The 22803-nt window shown below is 38.4% G+C and overlaps 1 protein-coding gene across 5 annotated transcripts in view; it reads right to left on the reverse strand.

Moving 5' to 3' along the window:
- Positions 1–1023: 1023 nt before the first annotated feature.
- Positions 1024–22803, reverse strand: part of klhl36 (kelch-like family member 36) — a 149617-nt gene continuing 127837 nt past the window's right edge. For 2 of the 5 annotated variants that reach the window (XM_069902181.1, XM_069902180.1), the window contains exons 3-6: positions 16569–16648; positions 7326–8399; positions 5635–5792; positions 1024–4640 (exon numbers count right to left, since the gene is read on the reverse strand). In XM_069902181.1, the coding sequence (XP_069758282.1) occupies positions 4094–4640; positions 5635–5792; positions 7326–8399; positions 16569–16628 (1839 nt within the window). In that variant the 5' untranslated portion in view covers positions 16629–16648 and the 3' untranslated portion in view covers positions 1024–4093. Of the gene's footprint in view, positions 4641–5634; positions 5793–7325; positions 8400–16568; positions 16649–17008; positions 17226–22306; positions 22428–22803 lie in introns of those variants that run through there. The other 3 variants (XM_069902178.1, XM_069902179.1, XM_069902182.1) reach the window with 3 other exon arrangements.

The following is a 22803-nucleotide window of genomic DNA, read 5'->3' on the forward strand; positions in this document are numbered from 1 at the left end:
CACCAGCTTACTAGTAGCAAGTTAGACCAACTACAATCGTATCAAATTACTGCATTATGCCAAGCCAGAAAGAGAAACATTAAATGATAAATATTTGCAGGGGCAGTTAGTGCAAAAAGGTGATATTTTAATAGTGTACACATCTTCTAGTGGTCGTTTATAATTAGGGCTAGGATAGCATGGGAATGGTGGAAGAGAAAACAGTTCTTGAACTTCAGGTGAGAGTTCAGGCTCCTGTAGCTTCTGCCTGAAGGTACCAGCAAGAAGTTGTAACCAGGGTGATGGGGGTGGGGGGTTCCTTTATCATGTCGTCTGCCTTCTTGAAGCAGCATCTCACATGAAGGTCTTTTAATGATAAGAGTTTGATGCCCATGATGGACTTGGCTTGGTCTGCCAATGTTCTGTAGCCTTCCGCATTCAAAGGTACTTCAGTAATTTCCAAGTTTTGCATCTTAATACCAGCATCTGTTCTAGTTTACAAGTAATCCAGTTTCTTTCATTTTTGAGAATCCTGGATTCACGCTTGAATTCTTTTGAATAATCCTTCTAAATAATTTGTAAATAAACTCAATAGCATATAAATATTGGCAGAAGTCAGATCTTTTCTAAAAAGCTGGCTTTATTAATGGTTTCAGGCAATTTAAATTCAGGGCTGTGGAGCGGCATTCTTAATAGCTGGAAAATATAAATGGAGTTAAATTATGAACTAAGGCAGAAATGAAGTGAGTAACTTTGGAGGATCGACATTCATGCCACATAAAGTAATAATTCAAAACACAGCACTTGTCAATAAGTACTGTTTTGAAAAATTCTGCAAGGCCAGCAAGTTTTTAACAATGTCCATTCTCCCAAATGTGAAAGGGTTTGGGTTAAAAATTCAGTGAAGCACCAGACTGTGACCAACTGGGCTTCAGAGATTAAATATTCCAATCTGTAGTACAAGAATGTTTAGATGTCCTGATTTGAATACCAGAATACCAACATTATAATTGCAATTTCATTGTACCATTAAAACTCAAGCTGTCTGCAAAGAGCATTTAATGTTGTGAGTCATACAATATACAAGTCGGCTTTTTAATGTTATAGTAGTACGAGTAAATTCTGCAATAATATGAAACATCAACATGCATCACACCATTTAATTGCAACTGCTGTGCACCTCAACTTGTTTAAAATAAGAACCGTTTCCCACTACGGATAGTTTGAAAACATTTCTCGAGAAATAAGTCCAAACATTTAAAATTACAGCACATGGAAGCAGGCCCATGAGTTTTCCATCAAAATAAATAGATACTGTTTTATACAAGGAAATACTGTACATTTAAGACATCAGTAACAAACATCAATTAGAATGAATGAACACATTACATTATTTACATTGTTTTGATTAAATTTGCAATTCCATGAGCTTAATCTATGGTACCTGCATTTTAGAATTGCTTTTATCAAGTAAAAGGTTCACCATCTCCAATTATACTGCAAATGAGTAGACTACAACATGAAGAGAAATAGAATGACAATAATACTTAAAACCAAACCTTGAAAGTACAGAGGTGCACCTACTTGGAGTTTACTGTGGCTATTTTGGTTTTTAGTCAGATAGAAGAAACTTGCAAATAACTTTGAGAGATGGCAAATGGCAACTAGCTGTAACACAGAGAAACTGCAAATTCATTCCTGAAAGTAATTGAAATCTGATACCCTACCAACCCACAATTAGGAAGAAACATTTAGGTCTCTTAATCTGCCTGTCTACCTCCTCACATTATGTTCTCCGATTATATCGGTTTATCCTAAACCACATATTTCTCTCTTGGGGGGTGGGTGGGGGGGGGGGGAGAAATTAACTTCATAAAAAAGTGTTATTTTCTTTCTGAAGTTATATTTTTGTTCAGTAAACATCAGTACTGGGGTTTCTTGAGGACACAGTTCATTATCATCAACTAATTGTCTGGGACTGCTACTGTAGTTACAGTTCCAAGTATTTATTTAGTCAAGAATTAATTTTTGGCGCAGAATGTTATTTAACATTTAAAAAAAAAAATCAAGTGTAAACATTTCTATTTGGTACCTCTAAAATACGTACAAATTAAAATATTCTACATTGAAAGTATCTTCCCAAAAATGAAGTATGAAACAGATAAAATAAGCATCTACTAATGAGTCATTGAGAAGGAGAGGGTTTCCAAGTGAGAAGCACACATCTCAAACACAGCAAATGATTGCAGGTCAGAGAAGCAATTAGACTTTAGTTTTTAAATAGCCAATTTAATTCAAAGGAACTTCCAACAAAAAAAGTGTTCTAAATAGCAGGATCAGTCATGCTGGTGCATAAAAAGATTATTTTCACACTCACAATCCAAACAAGAGACCATTCCTTGAGAAAGATTTACCCACATTCTGAATGTCTGCCAGAAAGATACAATGAAAGGGACATCACAGCACCTGTTTTCAGGTAAATGGCAAGTTGCCCTTGAACGTTGCCAGAATCTTAAAAAAAAAACTTTTATTGCTGTATTTAATAAATGTTCAGCTTATTTCATTACAAAAGTTAGAAACTGTGCTTCTTGTATTAAAACACAAAAGAAAACTTCACCTACATTTAAATTTGTGTTTTTTGTGCTTGAACAGTTAGAATTGTGCCCCAAATAACTAATGGCACCTAGCTTACAATGTCACGAGACATTATTTTGTCATACAGAAATGTGTGACTATGTGCATTATACTAATCAAGAGATTCATCATACTTCCTCAATGTGTATTCAGATAATTCATTTTGAAACTCAAAAAGGCCCATTCAAAATTTAAAACAACTGCAGTGCAACAGTACTTAATTGATGAAACATTATCCCCAGGATGTTTCATGAGTTTTAACCTAGCAGAGAAGCAGATGAGCTTCTGTGGAAATACAATAGAAGGGCAAGAGCATGCTCCTCTACAGGCAGGAAGGTAAAAAGGGGTGGAGATGCAGAAGGAAGAAATGGAGGGATAGCAACCAGCAAACATCCTTCCTAATTTAGAACTTTGGTTCGTAGGAACAAAAGGCAGCTGATAATTGGTAACTGTGACATCTGAGAAAAAAGTTTTAAAATTGGGGGCTTATTCTGTTTTGCTTTTGATTTAACTAAGCAGTTGACTGCTATGTTAATACTTTAATCACACTGTACATTGGGGTTTAGAGGCCCCAGTTCTGATCAATGGCGCCTTTGCAGCACCAGCGATCAGGTCTGGGGTTCGAAACCTGCATTGTCACTAAGGAGTCTGTACGTTCTCCCCGTCTCTGCTTTTTCCACAGAGGCTTTGGTTTCCTCCCACTGTTCGAAACGTACTGAGGGTGCAAGTCAATTGGGTGCAAATTGGGTGACACGGACTCATGGGCCAAAAGGGCCTGTTACCGTGCTGTCCGTCTAAATTTAAAAATTAGAATTCATGGGACTGTTTATTTTCTTGATGTGACTATACAGCATACATAAAGTACTTACTTTTAAAAAGGCATCATTTACACTCCCAATTATTAGCCTATAATACCATTTAGGAAGTGTGTAATGTGAACCTTTCAGGCTATTAATGATTGTTTATTATACTGCTTACATGTTTGGAAGTATGGTGTTTACATTAATGCTCCAACACTCACATTTTAGTAGATCAACTGCTAAAGGTACATGAATTTGGAATTCAGAAGCTCATGTATATATAGCATTCACTTGTTTAAGACTGAATGCATCATTTTAAGTGTACTTTATTCCAAATAATTTATAGTTAACATAATACAGTTAATCCTTTTGGAATGGATAAAAGCAGCAGTCAGTGCTCTCTCCCATACAACAAGCACCATTAGTTCAGGTTTTACTTTTAAAAATCACATTTTGGATCACTAACAATAATAATTTCAGCTCCTGCATCCCACAGGTAACAAAGTAATACACAGAGACATAGCAGTTACTGTGAATAAATAGCACACGTCTATTATTATTGCCAAATGGCAGAAATCCAACCCGTGTGAGGATTGCTACATGCTTTTTTGTCTATATCACAATGTGCTAAATTAATCTAATGGACATCCTGAGGTTATGCCCGTTTGGACTTGTTACTATTATCTACTACAATCCTGGTGTATTGTTTTTAGCTTCTTCTCTGGAGACCTAGGCTTCAGTACACAAATACAAGCTGATACTCCAGCAATTAACTTTGGGAGATCAGTGCCACGGAACCACTTATTCTCAACTCCGTTATATATCTGTACAGCTTTTGAAAACACCGTGTTCTCCCAGCTGTAACCACCAAGAATGTAAATTTTTCCACTCAGGACTGCCACACCTGACTCACTGTTGGCCTCCAGAAGTGAGGCTACTCGGGTCCACTGGTTACACTGTGGACTATAACATTCGACACTTAAAATGTCAAATCGCTCCATTGACTCAATGTGATCATCACTGCCACCTATAGCATAGATGTGGTCATGCAGTGTGCACATGCTGTGCCATCCTCTGGCAGTTATCATGGGTCTTTTCTCTTCCCAGACATCAGTTCGATAATCATAGCAAAGAAGATTCTTCCTGTATGGTCCAATTTGGTAATCGTGACCTCCTGAGATGTATACAAATTCCTTGTATATTGAACCAGCATGGCCATATGTAAACCTGCAGACGAGACACAAAGATTGTCACAAAACAGTCATAAATGCACTGTGGAGAAGTGAGCTGGAAGAAAAATAGTTCTAATTCTACAGATTCATGGTTAATTTATACAGCAGTTTTAATAGCATATTTGTTATCATAATATGAGGATTTACATTTAGAGAGCATTTTAAATACAGTAGAAAAAGGCTTATTGGACATATCTTTCAATAGGGAACAGATGCAAGAGCCTCATTTGAGACCAGAGAAGACAGTAAAGGAAAGAACACATAATTAAGGAAAAAAGTGAATGATTTATTAAACAATCTTAGAAGAATTAAAGAGCAGGAATTTTAAAGCTCCCTGACAGGGCATGAATTTGATTTCAGCCAATATATCGAGAAGAGATGAGTGTTGCTCTCAAGTTAGTAATTTAATTTGAGAGGAATGCAGATGAAACACCACAAGGTGAAAATGGTAGCTTGATTGCGGTTTATTGAATTTTGCCACATTTTTAGGCTGACAAAACACTTCATACCAGGCAATATATACAGCAAGTCCATTAGTTGAATACAGCACAATCAGATGCTCATTGACTCCATAGAATCAAGTAGAGGGCCAATGGAAAAAGTTCACCTTCTACAACACAATGTGGTGTTTGGTACTCTTAACATTAGAGACATTATTGAACTTCAACATCCAAACATTTATCAGCGAGCTGGTGCAATTAGATCCAATTACATTTTAATGGAAACGTTTCAGAATCTTTCTCAGACACTTTACTCCCCATCATCAACTCATCATTAAAAACTTATCTTTCCCAATTCAAGCACCATTATCTGGTGTCCATTTTGTGTATCATTTTTACTTTATCCCTTTCCAGTAGCAAGAGTTTTTCTTGTATTTTCTACATTAGAGACACCAGACATAAACTTAAAAAAACACATCTTATCAATCATTTCAGTTAAAAATTTCAGATGAAGAAATTATATTTTGTATTTACAAAACAAAGTAATACCTTGGTAGGCCAGCAACATAGGACCATGAATCTTTAATGGGGTCATAAATTTCAACAGAGGATAAAGCACCATTCTCATTTCTGCCTCCAACAGCTACGAGAAAGTCCGCAAAGGCATCCAAGTAAAAATCTACTCGCCTCTGGTTCATGGGAGCAACCTGAAAAGCAAACCTAGAGCATCTAAGAATCAGACAAGTTAAATTACTAAATTTCTCACAACTTAAATAGGTATCGTTTCATAGTTCAAATACGAGTCACTGATCAGCGTCCTAGCAAAGTTGGCAGCATTCTTGCCTCAGAATCACAAGGTTTCAATTTCTTTTCCGGTGCCATGCAAATGCTCAAATGTATCTTAAATGTATTGTATCCACCTTTATTACCACCTCGAGCAGCTTCTACCAATTTGATTTCAACCTCCATCATACCAAGGTTTGCACTGTCTGAAATTTGACTGGTGTCAATTATATTTTCTTTGGTGGAAAAATTCAGCATCAGGAAGTCAAGATCAATTAGCATCAGATTCAGAAACATGAAATTCAGCTTTTACACATGGTCCCTGAGGAGAATTTAGGAGGCAGCAAAAGCAAGAAAGGCGCTGCGGGTCTTAGTGGAGCATCAAGGACAACCTTGCTTGAAATCTGCTTCTCTCCCTTCTGTTCACATACCAGCAGTACAACTAAATAATAAAGTTCCTTTTGTGAAAATAAGGATTCATTTTAAGCCAATCTACTTTATCTCATCATTTTCAAAGATGCAAAGCTTTTGCTGCTGCGCTATAAAATGACCATTTATATCATTCTTATTAAAGGATATTAACTCTTACTAAGAGTGTTCCCAAACCTCGGTGTCCAATCCTAAACAGCTAGGTGGCACGATTTGCGAGGCAATTAGCACAACGCTATTACAGTGCCAGCGACCAGAGTTCGAATCCATCACTGGAAGGCGTTTGACGTTTTCCCCCAGGTGCTCTAGTTTCCTCCACCCTTCAAAATGCACGGGGCTGAAGGTTAATTTGGGTGCAATTAATCGACACGAGTTTAAATGGGGGAATTGGCTTCTACCATGCTGTAAATAAAATAATTTAAAATCTGAATTAAAAAATGACTAAATCAAGGCACATCTGAGAAATAGGTCACCCCACGTTAACCTGTGAACAGAAGGGATGGTAAAATCATTTTGGGATCCTCATTACTTTCAGAAATGCAGCTTTAGGTTTGACAAGTTGAAGACTTGGGATGGTTTTTGAGCTAAGAATAATCAAATTGCCTCAGATATGATAAATACAAGAAGCACCTGACTGTGGTATCAAAGGACAATGGTCAATTTCTCAAGGAAAGTTGATATCCAGGAAGATAAGGAGAAAAATATTACTCATTACACTCACTGACTCCATCGGTGTGTTTATAAAAAAAATCAATTAATTGACAAACCTCATTTTTATTTTGCCCAGAAATGCAAACAACACTTATTGGAACCCATTTAAAAAACAAGCTTTGATCATCTTCATTGGCAACATATAATACACAAATGCTATCAATTCATAGAACTTACTGGACCCAACTTAGCATAAAGAAAACAGTAATATGAAATGATCCAGGACAGACCAACTAGGATTTTGGTGAAATGTACAGATAGATTCAGTTTTGAACCTCAGTGAAATAATGTCAAATTATAGAAGATAAGAGATTTACCTTGAGCCATTGGTTGCATCGCGGATCATATCTATACAAGACATTTGAGGCCGCGTCACCTCCATTGTCACGAGATGAGCTTCCACCAGCCATAAAGATAAATCCTCCAAAGACAGTTACACAATGGTGGCTCCGTCTTGCAGGCAGCATCGTTTCAGAAAACCATTGTCCCCCTTCTTCATCAAAGTAGCACATATCATCACTGAGCTCTTCTCCACGTTCTGAGACTTCCCCACCAATGAACAACAGCCTTTCAGCATCAGATCGAAGGGCAGAACGTCGGTTCTGAAGTACCGGCTGCATTGTGATGTGGTTGTGATAATGTATCGCTTCTTCCAGAAAGATGTCACAATTTGCTTCTTTGGGAAGTAGGGAACAGATTGCTGGCTTAACACGGTGCAATAGATCACTTTTAGGTATAAGTGGGAGATGGATGTTTTTAAGTACAAGGTGGGCATCCTGCATTCTATCAGGACTTTGCGTTAGCCACTGCAATGCAGCCTGCAATAAATCGTGTTCACATTCATGTTGTACATTGTTGCTCTCCAAATAGAGACAAAGTTTTGACAGAGAGATGTTCTGCAAGAAATCTGGTGTGAAGGAAAGGGTCCCAAAGTCATGCAGAATAAAACTATCAATGTAACAGCCCAAGCGCTTCAGGTCATAAATTGAGGCTAGTTCTTGAAGGTAGAGGTAATTTTCCTCACTAACCTCATTTTCTAAGTACTCACAACAAAAATCCACCACTTTCCAAATTTGAAGAAGATGTGCAGTTTCCAAAACATAGTCAATATTTCCACCATCTAATGGGAGTTCACTACTATAGAGAAAGTCGATCACAGCTTTCAACCCGATGTAGGAGGCTCCAACCAGTTCAACTTCTTTTTGATATGCTTCCCTCATTCCAATTGTAAACATAGAATTGAAATAGTCGCTGTAGACAGCTAAGAGATTCCGATGGGCTGCCACTTTCTGCTCATCTGCCACAAGTACAATATCACAGAACAATCCCCTTTGTCTCTGCTCATTTAGTCCCTGAAGAACAACACCAGAATGATCTGCCCATCTGTACACCTGAAAAGAAATTGTAGTTAAAATGTTACTGCACTAATCTTGTATTTCATACGATAAAACTAGGCATTCAAAATTCTTACACCTATATTGAAGGAATATGGAAAATTATGCATTGGGTGATTGCTCAATTTACTTTTTAAATCTTTAAAGTACATGGATGAGATTGAATAGGAAATTTAGTATCATCCTAATGACCTGCAATAGATTGAACATGTAGTGATATAATACAATCCCTGTGAGGCAAATACTAGCAATTAATTTGATAGCTTCAGTAGAAATATTAGTCATTATATTATCACTCCCCACTCACCCCATGATCAAATTATTGCCGATATTTCTTTTACAAGTCACAGTGGCAACATAAACGGTTCTTAACAAGATACTTTGCAAAAGGTAGTTAGGTGACTTAAGCCAGCAGTGCTTTTCAAGCTCTGATAATCAATGTGTTTCAGTCGTTCTGTTGGATACTGGGAGCTTTTCCATTCATTGCAGCAGGATTCATTACAGTCATTCAGCTTCAGCAACAAGGATACCCATGTCCTGCAGCAACTATGCAATGGGACAAACAAATCAGCCAAAATACTCGGCTGCTTTCTTTTACCATTGAGGTATAATTTGTAATTACATGATGATACATAGCAGCTGTTCCAAGCTGTGGTGCAAGTATGTTTTACAATAATAGAAAAAGAATAAATTGCTTAAAAATTATGGTTAAGTAATCAAATATTTAACAATCAAAATAAAAATGCAAACATGTAGATAATCCTTCTTAAGCAGTCTACAATTAAGATTCGCAGCATGTAAAAATGTCCCATGGAAGAGAAGAATTCAATAAAGTGACGTCACAGGTGGACAGGGTTGTAAAGTGAACTTTTGGCATATTGGCCTTCATAAATCAAAGTATTGACTCAAGGAGTTGGGATGTTACAGTAAAGTTGTATAAGACATTGGGAAGGCCAAATTTGGAGGATTGTGTGCAATTCTGGTTACCTTACTCCAGGAAAGAGATCAATAAGATTGAAAGAGTGCAGAGAAGTTGACTAGGATGTTGCTCAGACTTCGGAACTGAGTTACAGGAAAAGATTAAACAGGTTTTCTTCCCTGGAGCGTAAAAGAATGAGGGGAAATTTGATAGAAGTATTTCAAATATGAGGGGGATAGAAAGAGTAAAGGGTAGGTTGGCTTTTTCCACTGAGAGCAGGTAAGATACAAACCAGAGGACATGGATTAAAGGTGAAAGGGGAAAAGTTTAGGGGAAACGTCTTCACACAGAGAGTGGTGGGAGTGTGGAACCTGCTGCCAGCTGAAGTGGTGAATGCAGGCTCAATTTTAACATTTAAGAAGAATTTGTACAGATACATGGATGGGAGAGGTTTGGAGGGCTACGGGGAGGGTGCAGATGAGTGGGACGAGGCAGAAAAATGATTGGGCACAGACTAGAAGAGCCAAATCTTTATAATTCTATATTGTCAAATTATGAAAAAAACTCAGTAGTTTGGGCACTGAAACAGAATTAGTGCCTTGTAAATTCCCTCTGTTTCTTAACAAATATGTTTTTGTACTATTTGATATGACAGTTATTTACTTTCATGTTCTTCATAGTCCATTACATTTTTTCTTCACTAAACACAAGAAGCAACCGATCATTTACAATTTATAATTTCATAAAAAAAGAGCATGTAAAATGTTTTACACAGTATCCAGTTTTATTCTTTGCCAATGGAATAGCTTGTCAATTAAAACAACAGCTTAGGGAACAGGAGAGGAACGAGCAAAAAATTCAAAGGAATTTTTCCTGAATTGTTTTATGGATAGTCGTTGCTGCACAATACTTTTGATCTTTGTCACATTTCGAAAAATACATCTGGTCATTCAGTGTTCAATGTCACAAAGCTGTCTTACAATTAAGACACTGGAGACAATGATAGGTTTGATGACATCAATACACATGGAAATTAATGCTTTGGGTTTTGAATGGTGATGCCAATTGAGGGGTTGGAAGTAATAGCAACAGATGAGTTGTGCAATTTCCCTCTCTTTCTCCAGTTGTCACTCCAACTGGCAAGTAAGCATTTCCAGTGGAAACTTGTCAACATTGCTATCCTTTTGGACTTTGGAAAATGTAACTTGCTAATTAGTTACTGAACAGAGTTCTTTCAACAATGAGTGTTGTGTGGAAATTAAGGCGCAAACTCCTGAAAGACTTAATCATGTTTATGTTATTTAGCTTTTGTAGAGGTTTGTGACAAAACCTTGAAGTAATTTTCAATACATTGATCAAGAATGATAAAATGATTTAGGTTTGAGAAAAGAGCAAGAGTTAACATTTAACAGTACTTGTATTCCTGCATACACATTGTTGACTTGGAAGAAAATTATATTAGTCATGCTGGAATACATTTTGGTTTTACATCTCCTTTTGCAACCAAAGATTCAGAATTATTGCAGCTTGTCCACTCTCAACAAAGGGCCACTACATTTCTTGAGGGGGTTGTGCAATTTTCTCCCCCCTCCTGCCTAGTTCAAAGGCATATGTCAAATTCTGAGTACAGATGAAATGCAAGCAGGTTTTTTCCACTGAGGTTGGGTGAAACAAGAACTAGATGACATGGGTTAAGAGCAAAAGGGGAAATGTGTGAAGGGAACATTAGTGGGAACTTCTTCACGTAGCGAGTGGCAAGAGTGTGGAACGAGCTGCCGGATGAAGATGTTTTTCATTGTGCTTTCAAGAACTCTGAAACCTCATCCTTAATCATGGACTCTTGCCAACCACTGAGATGAGGCTAATCAGCCAGTAATCTCCCTTGTTAAAGAGTGGAGTGATATTTACAATTTTACAGTTCTCTGGTACTATTCCCAACTCCAGCAAATCTTGAAAGATCACTACCAATGTGGTCACAATCTCTTCAGCCACCTCTTTCAGACCCTGGAGTGTAATCCATCTAGTTCAGGTTACTGATCCACCATCATCTTCTCAAAGAGTGATAGCTTTACATTTCAAAACCTAATTATACAGTATTATGCTGGAACAAAATGAATCCATTGCTTCTTGCTACACACTTCTCTTTATAATTCTTTTATTTTGTCTTTCAATGTATTCAGTACACACCTTGGACTTGTTCTAAAGTTAAGAATTTTTGGATACAAGTTCAATTGTTTTTGGAGCAATTATTAAAAGTGAGTTTACCATTTGATCCAATGTTGTTTTTATTAGGGGACGTTAAGTCGATTGCTTTAGGACTGAGATTGACTATGTATCAAATTGAATTTTTACGTTTAGCGTTGACCGTTTCTAAAAAGTCTTTGGCCATTACTTGGAAATCTGATTCAGCTTTAGGAATGCAAAGATGGCAAGCTGAAATGAAATCCTGCATTCCTTTAAAAAGATAACGTATAATTTGAGGGATAAATATCATTTTTTTTGGAAAAGTATGGAGTCCATATTTAAAAACTCCTGGTATGAAAATGTAATCTCTCGGTCTGCTCCAGTGGATATCTCAGTCTCCGCAGCTAAAAAGTTGATTATTGATGTCTTTAAGGGATGATCTCCTTTCTTCTTTCTTTGTAAGTGGAAGGGGGAGGAAGGAGGGCGTTAGTGGGGTGGATGAGGGATGTTGGGGGGGGGGGGGGGTTTACTCAATTGTATAATATCTGTATGAATATGTTCTAATTAATGTCATATGATTTAAAATTATAAACATTAAAAAAAATGTATTCAGTACATGTTGACATACAGTCACTTGTTTATTGAGACCATTACAAAAAGGAAAAGGAAAATTATGAATGGTAAAATGACACAGATGTGGCTACAAGTGAGGTTAAAGTTAAAACAAAAGCAAATGGGAGGGCACTGAGGGTAGCAAAAATTACTGGAAAAGCAGAGGATTGGGAAATTTTTAAAAACTTGGAGAGATAAATAAAGTCATTAGAAAAGATGAATTATGAAAGGAAATTGGCAAATAACATACAAAAGAGTAAAAGAGAGACGAGGGTAGATACAGGGGTGATTGAAAATGAAGCTGGAGAAATTACAATGGGCAAGAAAGAGACGGCAGAGGAAATTAAATGGATATTTTGCGTCAATCTTCTCTGCAGAGGACATTAACAATATACTTGATATTCAAAGGTCTCCGGGAATAGAATTAAGTACAGTCAGGATTACTAGAGAGATGGTGCTTAGTAAGCTGAATGGTCTAAAAGGACTGGCTGAGGTGCACCCATGGCTTCTGAAGGAGGTGGCCTTGGAGATTGTAAAGGCATTGGAATTGATTTTCCAGAAATCAATAGACCCTGGCATGGTTCCCGAGGATTGGAAGATTGCAAATGTAGTTCCACTGTTTAAGAAAGGAGAGAGGGAGAAAAAAGAAAATTATAGGCCTATTAATCTGACGTCGGTAGTTGGGAAGATATGGAATCAATCCTCAAGAACGAGGTTATGGAAATCTTTGAGGTGCATGGCATGATAGGTCCAAGCCAGCACGGTTTCAAGAAGGGAAGATCCTGCCTGACAAACCTAATGGAAATTTTTGAGGAAATTTCAAGTAGGGCGGACAAGGGAGAGGCTGTGTATGTTGTGTATTTAGATTTTCAAAAGGCCTTTGATAAGGTGCCGCATAAGAAGCTGCTTAATAAGATGAGAGTCCATGGAATTACAGGAAAGATATTAGATTGGGTAGAGCATTGGCTGATAAGCAGGAAGCAAAGGGTGGGAATAAAGGGACCCTATTCTGGTTGGTTGCCTGTTACTAGTGGTGTCCACAGGGGTCGATGTTGGGGCCACTTCTTTTTACAATGTATATTGATGATTCAGACTGTGGATTAAATGGTTTCATGGCAAAGTTTGCAGATGACACTAAGATGGGTGGTAGAGTACAAAGTGTAGGAGAAATCAAAAGCTTGCAGAGAGATGCAGACAGCTTAGGAGAATGGGCAAAGGAATGGCAGATGAGATATAATGTTGAGAAATGTACGATTGTGCATCTTGGTAGAGGAAATAAATGGTCGGATTATTATTTGGATGGGGAGAAAATTCAAACCTTAGAAGTACAAAGGGACTTGGGGGTCCTTGTGCAGGATAACCTGAAAGTTGACCGCCAGGTTGGATAGCCGGTTAAGGAGGCGAATGCTATGTTGGGTTTCATTTCGAAGGGGATTGTATATAAGAATAAAGAGGTGTTGATGAGACTCTATGGGGCACTGGTGAGACCTCATTTGGAGTACTGTGTGCAGTTTTAGGCCCCATTATCTTAGGAAGGATATAGCAAGGTTGGAGGGGGGTACAGAGGAAGTTTACCAGAATGATTCTGGGAATGAGAAGGCTGACATATGAGGAACGCTTAGTGGCTCTTGGACTCTATTCAATAGAACGCAGAAGAATGTTTCTATAACATTTCAAATAATGAATGGATTGGACAGAATAGATGCAAATAAGATGGTTCCCCTGTTGGGTGAATCCAGTACAAGAGGGCACAGTCTTAGAATTGAAAAGTACCAATTTACAACAGAGATGAGGAGAAATTTCTTTAGCCAGAGACTAATGAATTTGTGGAATTCAGATGCAGCTGTGGAGGCCGGTTCATTGGGGGAACTTAAAGGGGTAATTGATAGGTATTTAATTAGTCAGGTATCATGGGATATGGGGACAAGGCTGGAACTTGGATATAGATGCGAGAACAGTTTAGCTCAGGGAAGTTTCATGGAGCAGACTCGATGGACCAAATGGCCTGCTTCTGTTCCTTTTTCTTGTGATCTTGTGAACAGATGGGATTCTCCCTCTTGTTTGAATTCTAAAGTTCATTTTCTTTTCTGATAGGCAAGTGATGCTGAATCCCAGTGATTCTCAACTTTTTTTTCTTTCCACTCTCATACCACTTTAAATATTCCCTATGCCATAGGTGCTGTGATTAGTAAGGGATTATTTCAGGTGGTATGTGGGTGGAAAGAAAAAGTTTGAAAACCACTGTTTTAATTGTACCTAATTGACTCGTTATGTGCTCGGTTTTATAACTCCAAAGGAAATGGGTCAATGACAATTTTTCTCAAGCAAAATATTTCAGTAACAATTAGGTCTAGAGCGTGATTCTCAACCTTCCCTTCCCACTCACATCCCACCTTAAGCAATCCCTTACTAATCTCAGAGCACCAATGGCATAAGGATTATTTAAAGTGGTATGTGAGTGGAAAGAAAAAGGTTGAGAACCACTGTTGTAGCCACAAAATTTTACCCTGGGCTTCTTCATAATCTGATATCAAAGGGAATTCCCAAGAGCGTGGTCCTTATCATGCAATCCAAATGCAATGTGTAACAGATTATCCTGTGTTTGTATTGTATATAGATATGTTGGGGCAGGTTTTTTTAGTGTAGGTCACATACAAAACACTTTAAAACAGATTTTATTTAAAATACTGGAGCTCTGCTAATGCTAGATACATCGGCGCCAAGAGCCTTTGCAAAAGCTTTGGAGAATGCCCAAGAGACTTTACGAATGGATTGTTGTTTACAAAAAGACAACTGATGAAAGAACTTGTCGGAGCCACAGACCGTCTGGAGTGGAACTTGCTGTTCTAGGAGTGTCACGAGGTTTTGCAAGCAGAGAGAGAGAGAAAGAGAGAGGGTGGGATTTCAGTTCGGCAGTTTTACAGTTCAGCAGCAGCAGCTGGGAGTGGAATAGAACAAGCTGGCAAGCTTGTGGAAAAACCCTATTTGGAACATGGGTTGTGAGTGCTTAGTTCAGCCTGGTCAAAATCCTTGTGGTTCATGCAAGAGAAGAGAACTGGCTGTCTAATATTTCATTTGAAATAAGAGAAACAAAAAGGAACTCTGTGGCGACCAGAAAGAAGAAGATTATCATCTGGAGAACCCTGAGGGGGCAAATTTCTTCAGCAAGACACTGAAGTGGTTGGTTAAAAAGGAATCAGTTGTGGGTGTCCAGTGAACAACAGATCCCTTTCTGAAAACCAACAAGAATCTTCCTGAGCAGTACCATTTACCTTTCAAGCTCCAAACTCTGGTGAAGATTCATAAATGTTAAATTCTGTGCACAGTATTACCTGATACCGGTGAACTTGGAGGAGTGAGAAATGAGACTGGATTGTGACTCAAAGAACTTTTCTGAACTTACACACACATTACATACACGTGCACTTAGAATTACAATGAGTCAATAGTGATAAGTTAAAGTGTGACTCTGTTTTCATGTTTAAAGATAATTAAAAGCAACTTTTGTTTAAGTCACCATTTGTCTTGGTGAGTATCTATTGCTGCTGGGTTTGGAGGTCCTCTGGGCTCATAACAAATGTCCTTCCACCGGTACCACGTTCAACACCGGTTTCTTTGCTTCCTCCAAAAACACCTGAATGAGTTGAACTCCACAGTCTCTTTTTGAAAATTAAATTATCAGGACACTCAAAATATGATCTTAAATCACTGCTTGATTATGACACCCAAGTTATCTAACATTGCTTACAGCTACCACATCATTTATTTATCATGGGTACAAGGAATATTATTTCATTCAATTACCAAAAAACAAACCTCTCATTTTTGCAAATATTCCTCTTTCCAATGCCAATTAAATGACCAGTTGTGAAAATTCACAGGTTCTCAGGCCAAATGAAAAGATGATGAGCAGACAAAGTCCCAAGATTGGATTCAACAATCATTGTTATCAATCCCAACTTCATTCACCGTACATATTTCTAACATTAAAACTCGGATAAACACAAAGGGAGAAATTAAATGAGAAAAAGTTAATACTGTTATCATACCCACCCAATGAGCATATACTCCAACTGAATACAAGATGGCAAACTTAAGTGAATAATTAATTCTTGAAAAGATGTTTTCATTTCTCAGCATTTCAACAGTTCACTTGAATTATCATAAATATTTAATGATTATTCAAAGCTCCTCTCTGGAAGAGCAAGTCAATAGACTTTTTTATGTCTTGTGAACTGAACCTTTGTCCAACAGAGGGGCACCTACCACAAGTTAAGACATCATCTACTTTCTCCAGATGCAAGATCGGTGTGTCCTGTCATGAAGTCAAAAGAAGCGGATTATTATTTGCATTTTGACTAAAGCTGGGGAGATGAGGAAGTTTCACAGTCATGCCAGGAATAATCTTCTACATTGAATAGTATAAACATTGCTGATTGTACTAGACTAACCTTCGATGATTCACTTATCTTGTGAGGACGAGACACCCTTGACTGCTTGGTTCCCTCCATTGCAGCTTTCTTAGTGATACCTAACAAAAGAAATTATGAAATAGTTATATATAATTCATAGAAAAATAATGCTGTATTAGATGTCTTTTAACCATCTATTAACCACACTTATCAAATTCTAGTAAATAGATCAATTCCACCCCCACATTTGTTGTCGTGGAGAAATGGTGCACATTCAGATGAAAATTGAATATAAAGAGAACAGGTAGCAAGGGAGAAAATCTAATTTTGTGATACTCACTGTAGGATTAATACTGACCAGATGAAAAGTAAAATTTCATACCCTTAGAATATTATCACGTCATCTCTACATCGTTCAGAATGAAAAAGCAGATAAACATACTGAGGGACCCATCAAATCTCAGTCAACCTCTCCTCACCTCATCAATGAAAAGCCTTGAGTGTGAACTTGCCCACTCTTCGGCTTAAATGCAGTTACTGCTCTGTAGCCTTCAGGCTCCTGAATGAACCCCACTACAGTTCTCTTGTGATGTCCTTGCTTTGGACTAATTGACCTTTCCTTTTCAATTGCAACACTAATAATTGTGCTTTTTCTTTCCTACTTCATGGCTGTGTGTAAGAGTTGATCTCCTAGAATGCTGGCAGAAAACCTGTACAAGGCAAAATTATTCGATAAATAAATTTAATTTCAACTGTGGTGATTGATAAATAGTGATTCAGGCATTTAATTAAACTGCAGTTGTCAAGTGCACAAGACCAAGCCATGCTGAACATGCAAGCAAAAATGTTCTTTTTTTCCTTCAGCATTTTCATGTGACTTCAAATAAATTGATTTAAAAAAAAAGATTTTAGATTAATTAAATATCTATTGCTACTGCAGACTTTGACTGCAAGGCACACTGCTAAAGGATGACAGGACACACTCCAGGGGCAGGATATCTGAATATATTGCTGAGGTCAAGTTGACACTTGAGACTGTCTTGCCTCAACATCTGCCAGATCAGCTCCACCTGGGGCTTAATATCTCGAAAAAGAGCAGGTGGATGGATACCGTTAGTGACGATCAGGTCATACCATTGCTGCCACTGTGAACTACCAACCTGGAAGCATCTGCACAGGCTGACTGTAATACCATATAACAATTACAACCTAGAAACAGGCCAACTTGGCCCTTCTAGTCCATGCCGAACACTTTCTCCCATCTAACCCCACTGACCTACACTCAACCCCTAACCCTCCATTCCTTTCCCATCTATACATTTCCAACTTCTCCTTAAATGCTAATATCGAGCCTGCCTCCTCCGCTACATCATGTGGAAGCTAATTCCACACACCCACCACTCTCTGAGTAAAGAAGTCCCCCCTTAAGTTTCCTCTAAACTTTTGCCCCCTAACTCTCAACTCAAGTCTTCTCGTTTGTATCTCCACCTTTCTTAAAGGAAAAAGCCTCACCATGTCAATTCTTTCTATACCCCTAATAATTTGAATACCTCAATCAAATCCCCTCTCAACCTTCTACGCTTCAAAGAATAAAGACCAAACTTAATTAACCTTTCCCTATAACTTAGGCCCTGTAACCCTGGCAACATTCTAGTAAATCTTCTCTGCACTCTCTCCAATTTGTTGATATCTTTCCTCTATTTTGGTGACGAAAACTGTACACAATACTCCAAGTTAGGCCTCTCCAATGCCTTGTACAATTTCAACATAACATCTCAGCTCCTAGAATCAATGCTCTGATTTATAAAGACCAACATACTATAAGCTTTCTATAGCACCATATCCACATGTGACTTCACCTTCAGGGAATTATGCACCTTTATTCCTAGATCCCTCTGTAATGGATCCAATACTGAACCCTGAGGCACACCACTGGTCCAATCTGACAAATAGTTACCTCCCACTTCTCTCTGGCACCTCCCATTCATCCACTGTTGAATCCATTTGACTCCTTCAATGTTAACACCTAATGATTGAACCTTCCTAACTAAACTTCTCTGAGGAACCTTATCAAAGGCCTTCCTAAACTCCATATTTACAACATTCTTATCCTCGTCAACTTTCCTAGAAACCACCTCAAAAAATTTGATAAGGTTTGTCAAACATGATCTTCCCTTCACAAATCCATGCTGATTGTGCCTAATCAAACCGTGCCTATCCAAATATTTATATATGCCATCTCTAAGAATACTTACCATTCTTACCCCCTGACATCAAACTTACAGGCCTATAATTACTAGATTTACTCCTAGCACCTTTTTTAAACAATGGAATAACATGAGCTACCCTCCAATCCTCCGGCACCATTCCCGTTACTAATGACATTTTAAGAATCTCTGTCAAAGCCCCTACTATTTCTACAGTAACCTCCCTCAAGGACCTAGGGAATATATTGTCAGGACCTGGAGACTTACACATCTTTCTTTTCTTTAAAGGCGCCCCTCTTCTTTAATCATCATCGTTTCCATAACTTCCCTTCTTATTTCCTTACTATACACAGATCCATATCCTTCTCCTTAGTAAAAAATGTTCAAAATCTCCCCCATCTCTTTTGGCTCCATGCACAGCCGCCCACTCTCATCTTCTAGGGGACCAATTTTATCCCCTCACTATCCTTTTACTCCTCCATATCTCGGTAGAAACCCTTACTTGAAAACATAACCTCATATATCCTCTTAGCCTTTCTCATTTCCTTAAGATTCTTTTTACATTCTTTCTATTTCTCTAACACTCATTTTTCTTCATGCTGTCTAACTTTTTGTACACCTCTCTCTTTCTGAACCATATTTCCAATAACCCTTGAAAACCAAGGGTCCCTAAAACTTTTAACCTTTCCTTTCAACCTAATAGGAACGTACAGTCTCTGTACCCTTAAAATTTCTCCTTTGAATGCCCTCCATTTTCCTTCTACATCCTTCCCGTAAAACAATTTATCCCAGTCCACACTTTCCAAATCCATTCTCATCTCCTCAAAATGAGCCTTTCTCCAATCAAAAATCTGAACCCTGGGTTCAGACCTATTTTTCTCCATAATTATTTTGAAACCAATAGTATTGTGATCACTGGATCCAAAGTGCTCCCCAACACGCACCTCCATCACCTGATCCAACACTGCCCCTTCTCTAATTGGTACCTCTATATATGGATGTAGAAAACTATCCTGCACACATTTAACAAACTCCAAACCATCCAGCCCATTTACAGATTGGGCATCCCAGTCAATGTGTGGGAAGTTAGAATCTCCCACAACCACAACCTGGTGTTTACAACAAATGTCTGCGATTTCCTTGCAAATTTGTTTCTCCAGTTCCCTCTCCACATTAGGTGGTCTATAATATACCCACTAAGTGTAACCATTTCTTTCCCACTCCTCAATTCCACCCATAATGCTTCTCTATATGAGCCCTCTATCCTTCCAAAGCACCACTGTATTACTCTCTCCAACAAGCAGTGCAACATCTCCCCCTCTTGTTCTCCCTATTCTATGACATCTGAAGCAACAAAATCCTGGTAGGTTTAGTTGCCAATCACACTCCTCCTGCAGCCATGTTTCATTATTGGCTGCCACATCATAATTCCAAGCATCTATCCAATAGCATTGAAGAAAATCTCCTTCTCTTGCTCTCTGTTGATACTAATGGTGCAAACAACTTCTCTGTCTTCAATTTCATCTTTCTCCCCTACATCTATTCTTTCTCTCTAGTTTCCCTCCTCCTTCACATCTAGTTTAAATCCATTGGAGCCACAATAGCAAATGTACCTGCAAGAATATTTGTCCTTTTCCAGTTAAGATGTAAACAGACCCGCCTAAACAGTTCCCGCCTCATCTGGAACGTTGCCAAATTATCTACAAATCTAAAGCCCTTTCCCATTGATAATGAAATGAGCCTTTCAAGAAGTTCCAAGTACTTAATGAAGTGCAGCCATTACTATTGTGCAGTATATGAAATGTGGTGTTGGTTCATAACACGATCCCACAAACAACAATATAACAAAGAGTTACTCTTTCAGAAATGAGGACCACTCAGGATAACTCTGCTGCTCTTTTTTAAACAGAAAGGTCCAATGGGATTACTAGTGATATGTGCTGCTCCACTGTGCACTTAGTATTTTGTTTTGTAATTAATATCAGAAAATCAGATCTGCCTCGCCACAAGTTAAAAATGATTCTGCTTAGCATGGTGTAGTCACACCTGTTACAACCTAGAATTCCTTCATCTCTGCTCGCTGATGCCCCTTATCACATTACTCCAGAAGAACAAATACATCAGATAAAAATAGATTAGTCTACTGATCATGTAGAAATACTTAGCCCAGCCAAGGCAAATAAACAAGGTCCCACCTACTGGTGTCAAACCCCATTATTTGTTCTTCATACTGGCACAGATAACACCTGCAAGAGGATTGAAATATTGGTTCATTTGATAGCATATCCAGATGCATCAAAAAGGCTGATTCAATCCTTGTCCTAAACAGTACTGCATATAATCTATACAGTTGGTAGAGATTAATGCTTTTAGCTATGTCATAATCCCAGATGTAAGGATGTTTAAAAAAAAGTCTAAGAATATTTCAAAAGAAGTACAGACTTCACCAGGTATCCAGCCAATAAACAACTCTTGTGCAACTAATTCCAATAAAAATTAAAATCTTATCGGTCCACATGGACCTTGTTGTGCACAACACAGTGTCAAAATTTGCCCTCATCAGTATACATCCAAGTAATATATAGATTTATTTCTCAGAGATAATAGGTTAATGTTGTGCCAACATTGAACTACAAGTACTTCCAGCTATATTTATAGCAATATTCTGTTTATTTTTGCCAGGGATGTTGGTGTGACAACTTTAGGGGGATTTAAGAGAAAAAAAAACCACACAAATGCTGGAGAAACTCAGCAGGTCAAACAGTGCCTTTATGTAGCCAAGGTAAAGACACATCACCATTGTTCCCTCAGATCTTGATGAAGGGCTCAAACCTTGGCTAAATAGAGGCACTGTTTGACCTGCTGAGTTTCTCCAGCATTTATGTGTTTTTTCGCTTAACCACGGTGTCAACAGAATCCTGTGTTTCACCTAGGGGCATTTAAGAAACCTATTGCTTAATGAACTATTTCAAATGCTACAAAATGTTAAAGGGATAATAGAATTAAAATCTAATTTAACAATTCAGAGATGTTCTCTTTATTCATGCACGAACAGCAGGCATCACCGACAAAGGCAGCAAATGCAACCCAATCCAAAGAAGGGGCTTGTTTGGGCCACTTCCAAGAAGCACATGAGCTTGCCTGATTTGCTTCAATGAAGGGCAATTAATCAGAGGTTTCTTTTCAACAATTAATCCAGCACTGCCATATTTTATCAAAATCCCACATACATGTTGCATTTACATTCTTCAGGTGCTGTGGTGGGATTCAATAATCCTTCAAGGACCAATAATCCTTGCTTTTGGCTATTAACCCGTAAATTTAACCATTAGGGCTGGAGGACCGTTGGGAGTGTCCTCAGGCCAACGGGGAAGGCTTTGCTGGGAACACCGCTGGCCGGGGGAAGAGTTTGGGGACGGAACCACGAGCCGCACATGCGCAGTACAACCCGAAGTGACAGGAGCCGTCTTCAATGGCAAATCGCCTGGTTCCGCGTCCCTGCTCAGCTCGGGCCGCCATCACCGGAGCCACAACGTCCACCGAAAACAACCGGAAAAAGCCAGAAATTACCCGGGTTAAAAAAAGCTGTTCACGTCTCCGGGGGTTCGCTCACCGTGACAGCCCCCAGCACACTGTTTTCCACCGCCATTTTCTCTCCAGCATGAAGTCATCGAGGAAGAAAAGGACGTCATTTGATTGACGTACCATCAATCCAATCCGATAGCCCCTTCAGGTTCGCCGTGGGGTTCGACTCACCAATCGCAGGTGAGCATTTGCCAGTATCGTTCCGCCCGCTGTTGCCACCGTAACCCTTAAAGCTGCAGCCACGCTCATTTGAAATGAGTTAAAGTGCAATGAAATGGAAGAATTTATTTGCATCCATGATAATTTCATGGTCAAAATCAAAAGCATTGGGAGTAATATGGAGAAATAGTCAAGGGCAAATAAACTGGGAGAATAAAGTAAAAAAAACCCTAATATTTACAAACAAAATCCTGCAGATGCTGAAATCCTGAAATAAATCTGTTGGAAACACTCAGTATTTGCAGAAAGTGAAACAGTGCTAA

This window comes from Narcine bancroftii, chromosome 10 (genome assembly GCF_036971445.1).
Source record: "Narcine bancroftii isolate sNarBan1 chromosome 10, sNarBan1.hap1, whole genome shotgun sequence".
Classification (NCBI taxonomy): domain Eukaryota; kingdom Metazoa; phylum Chordata; class Chondrichthyes; order Torpediniformes; family Narcinidae; genus Narcine; species Narcine bancroftii.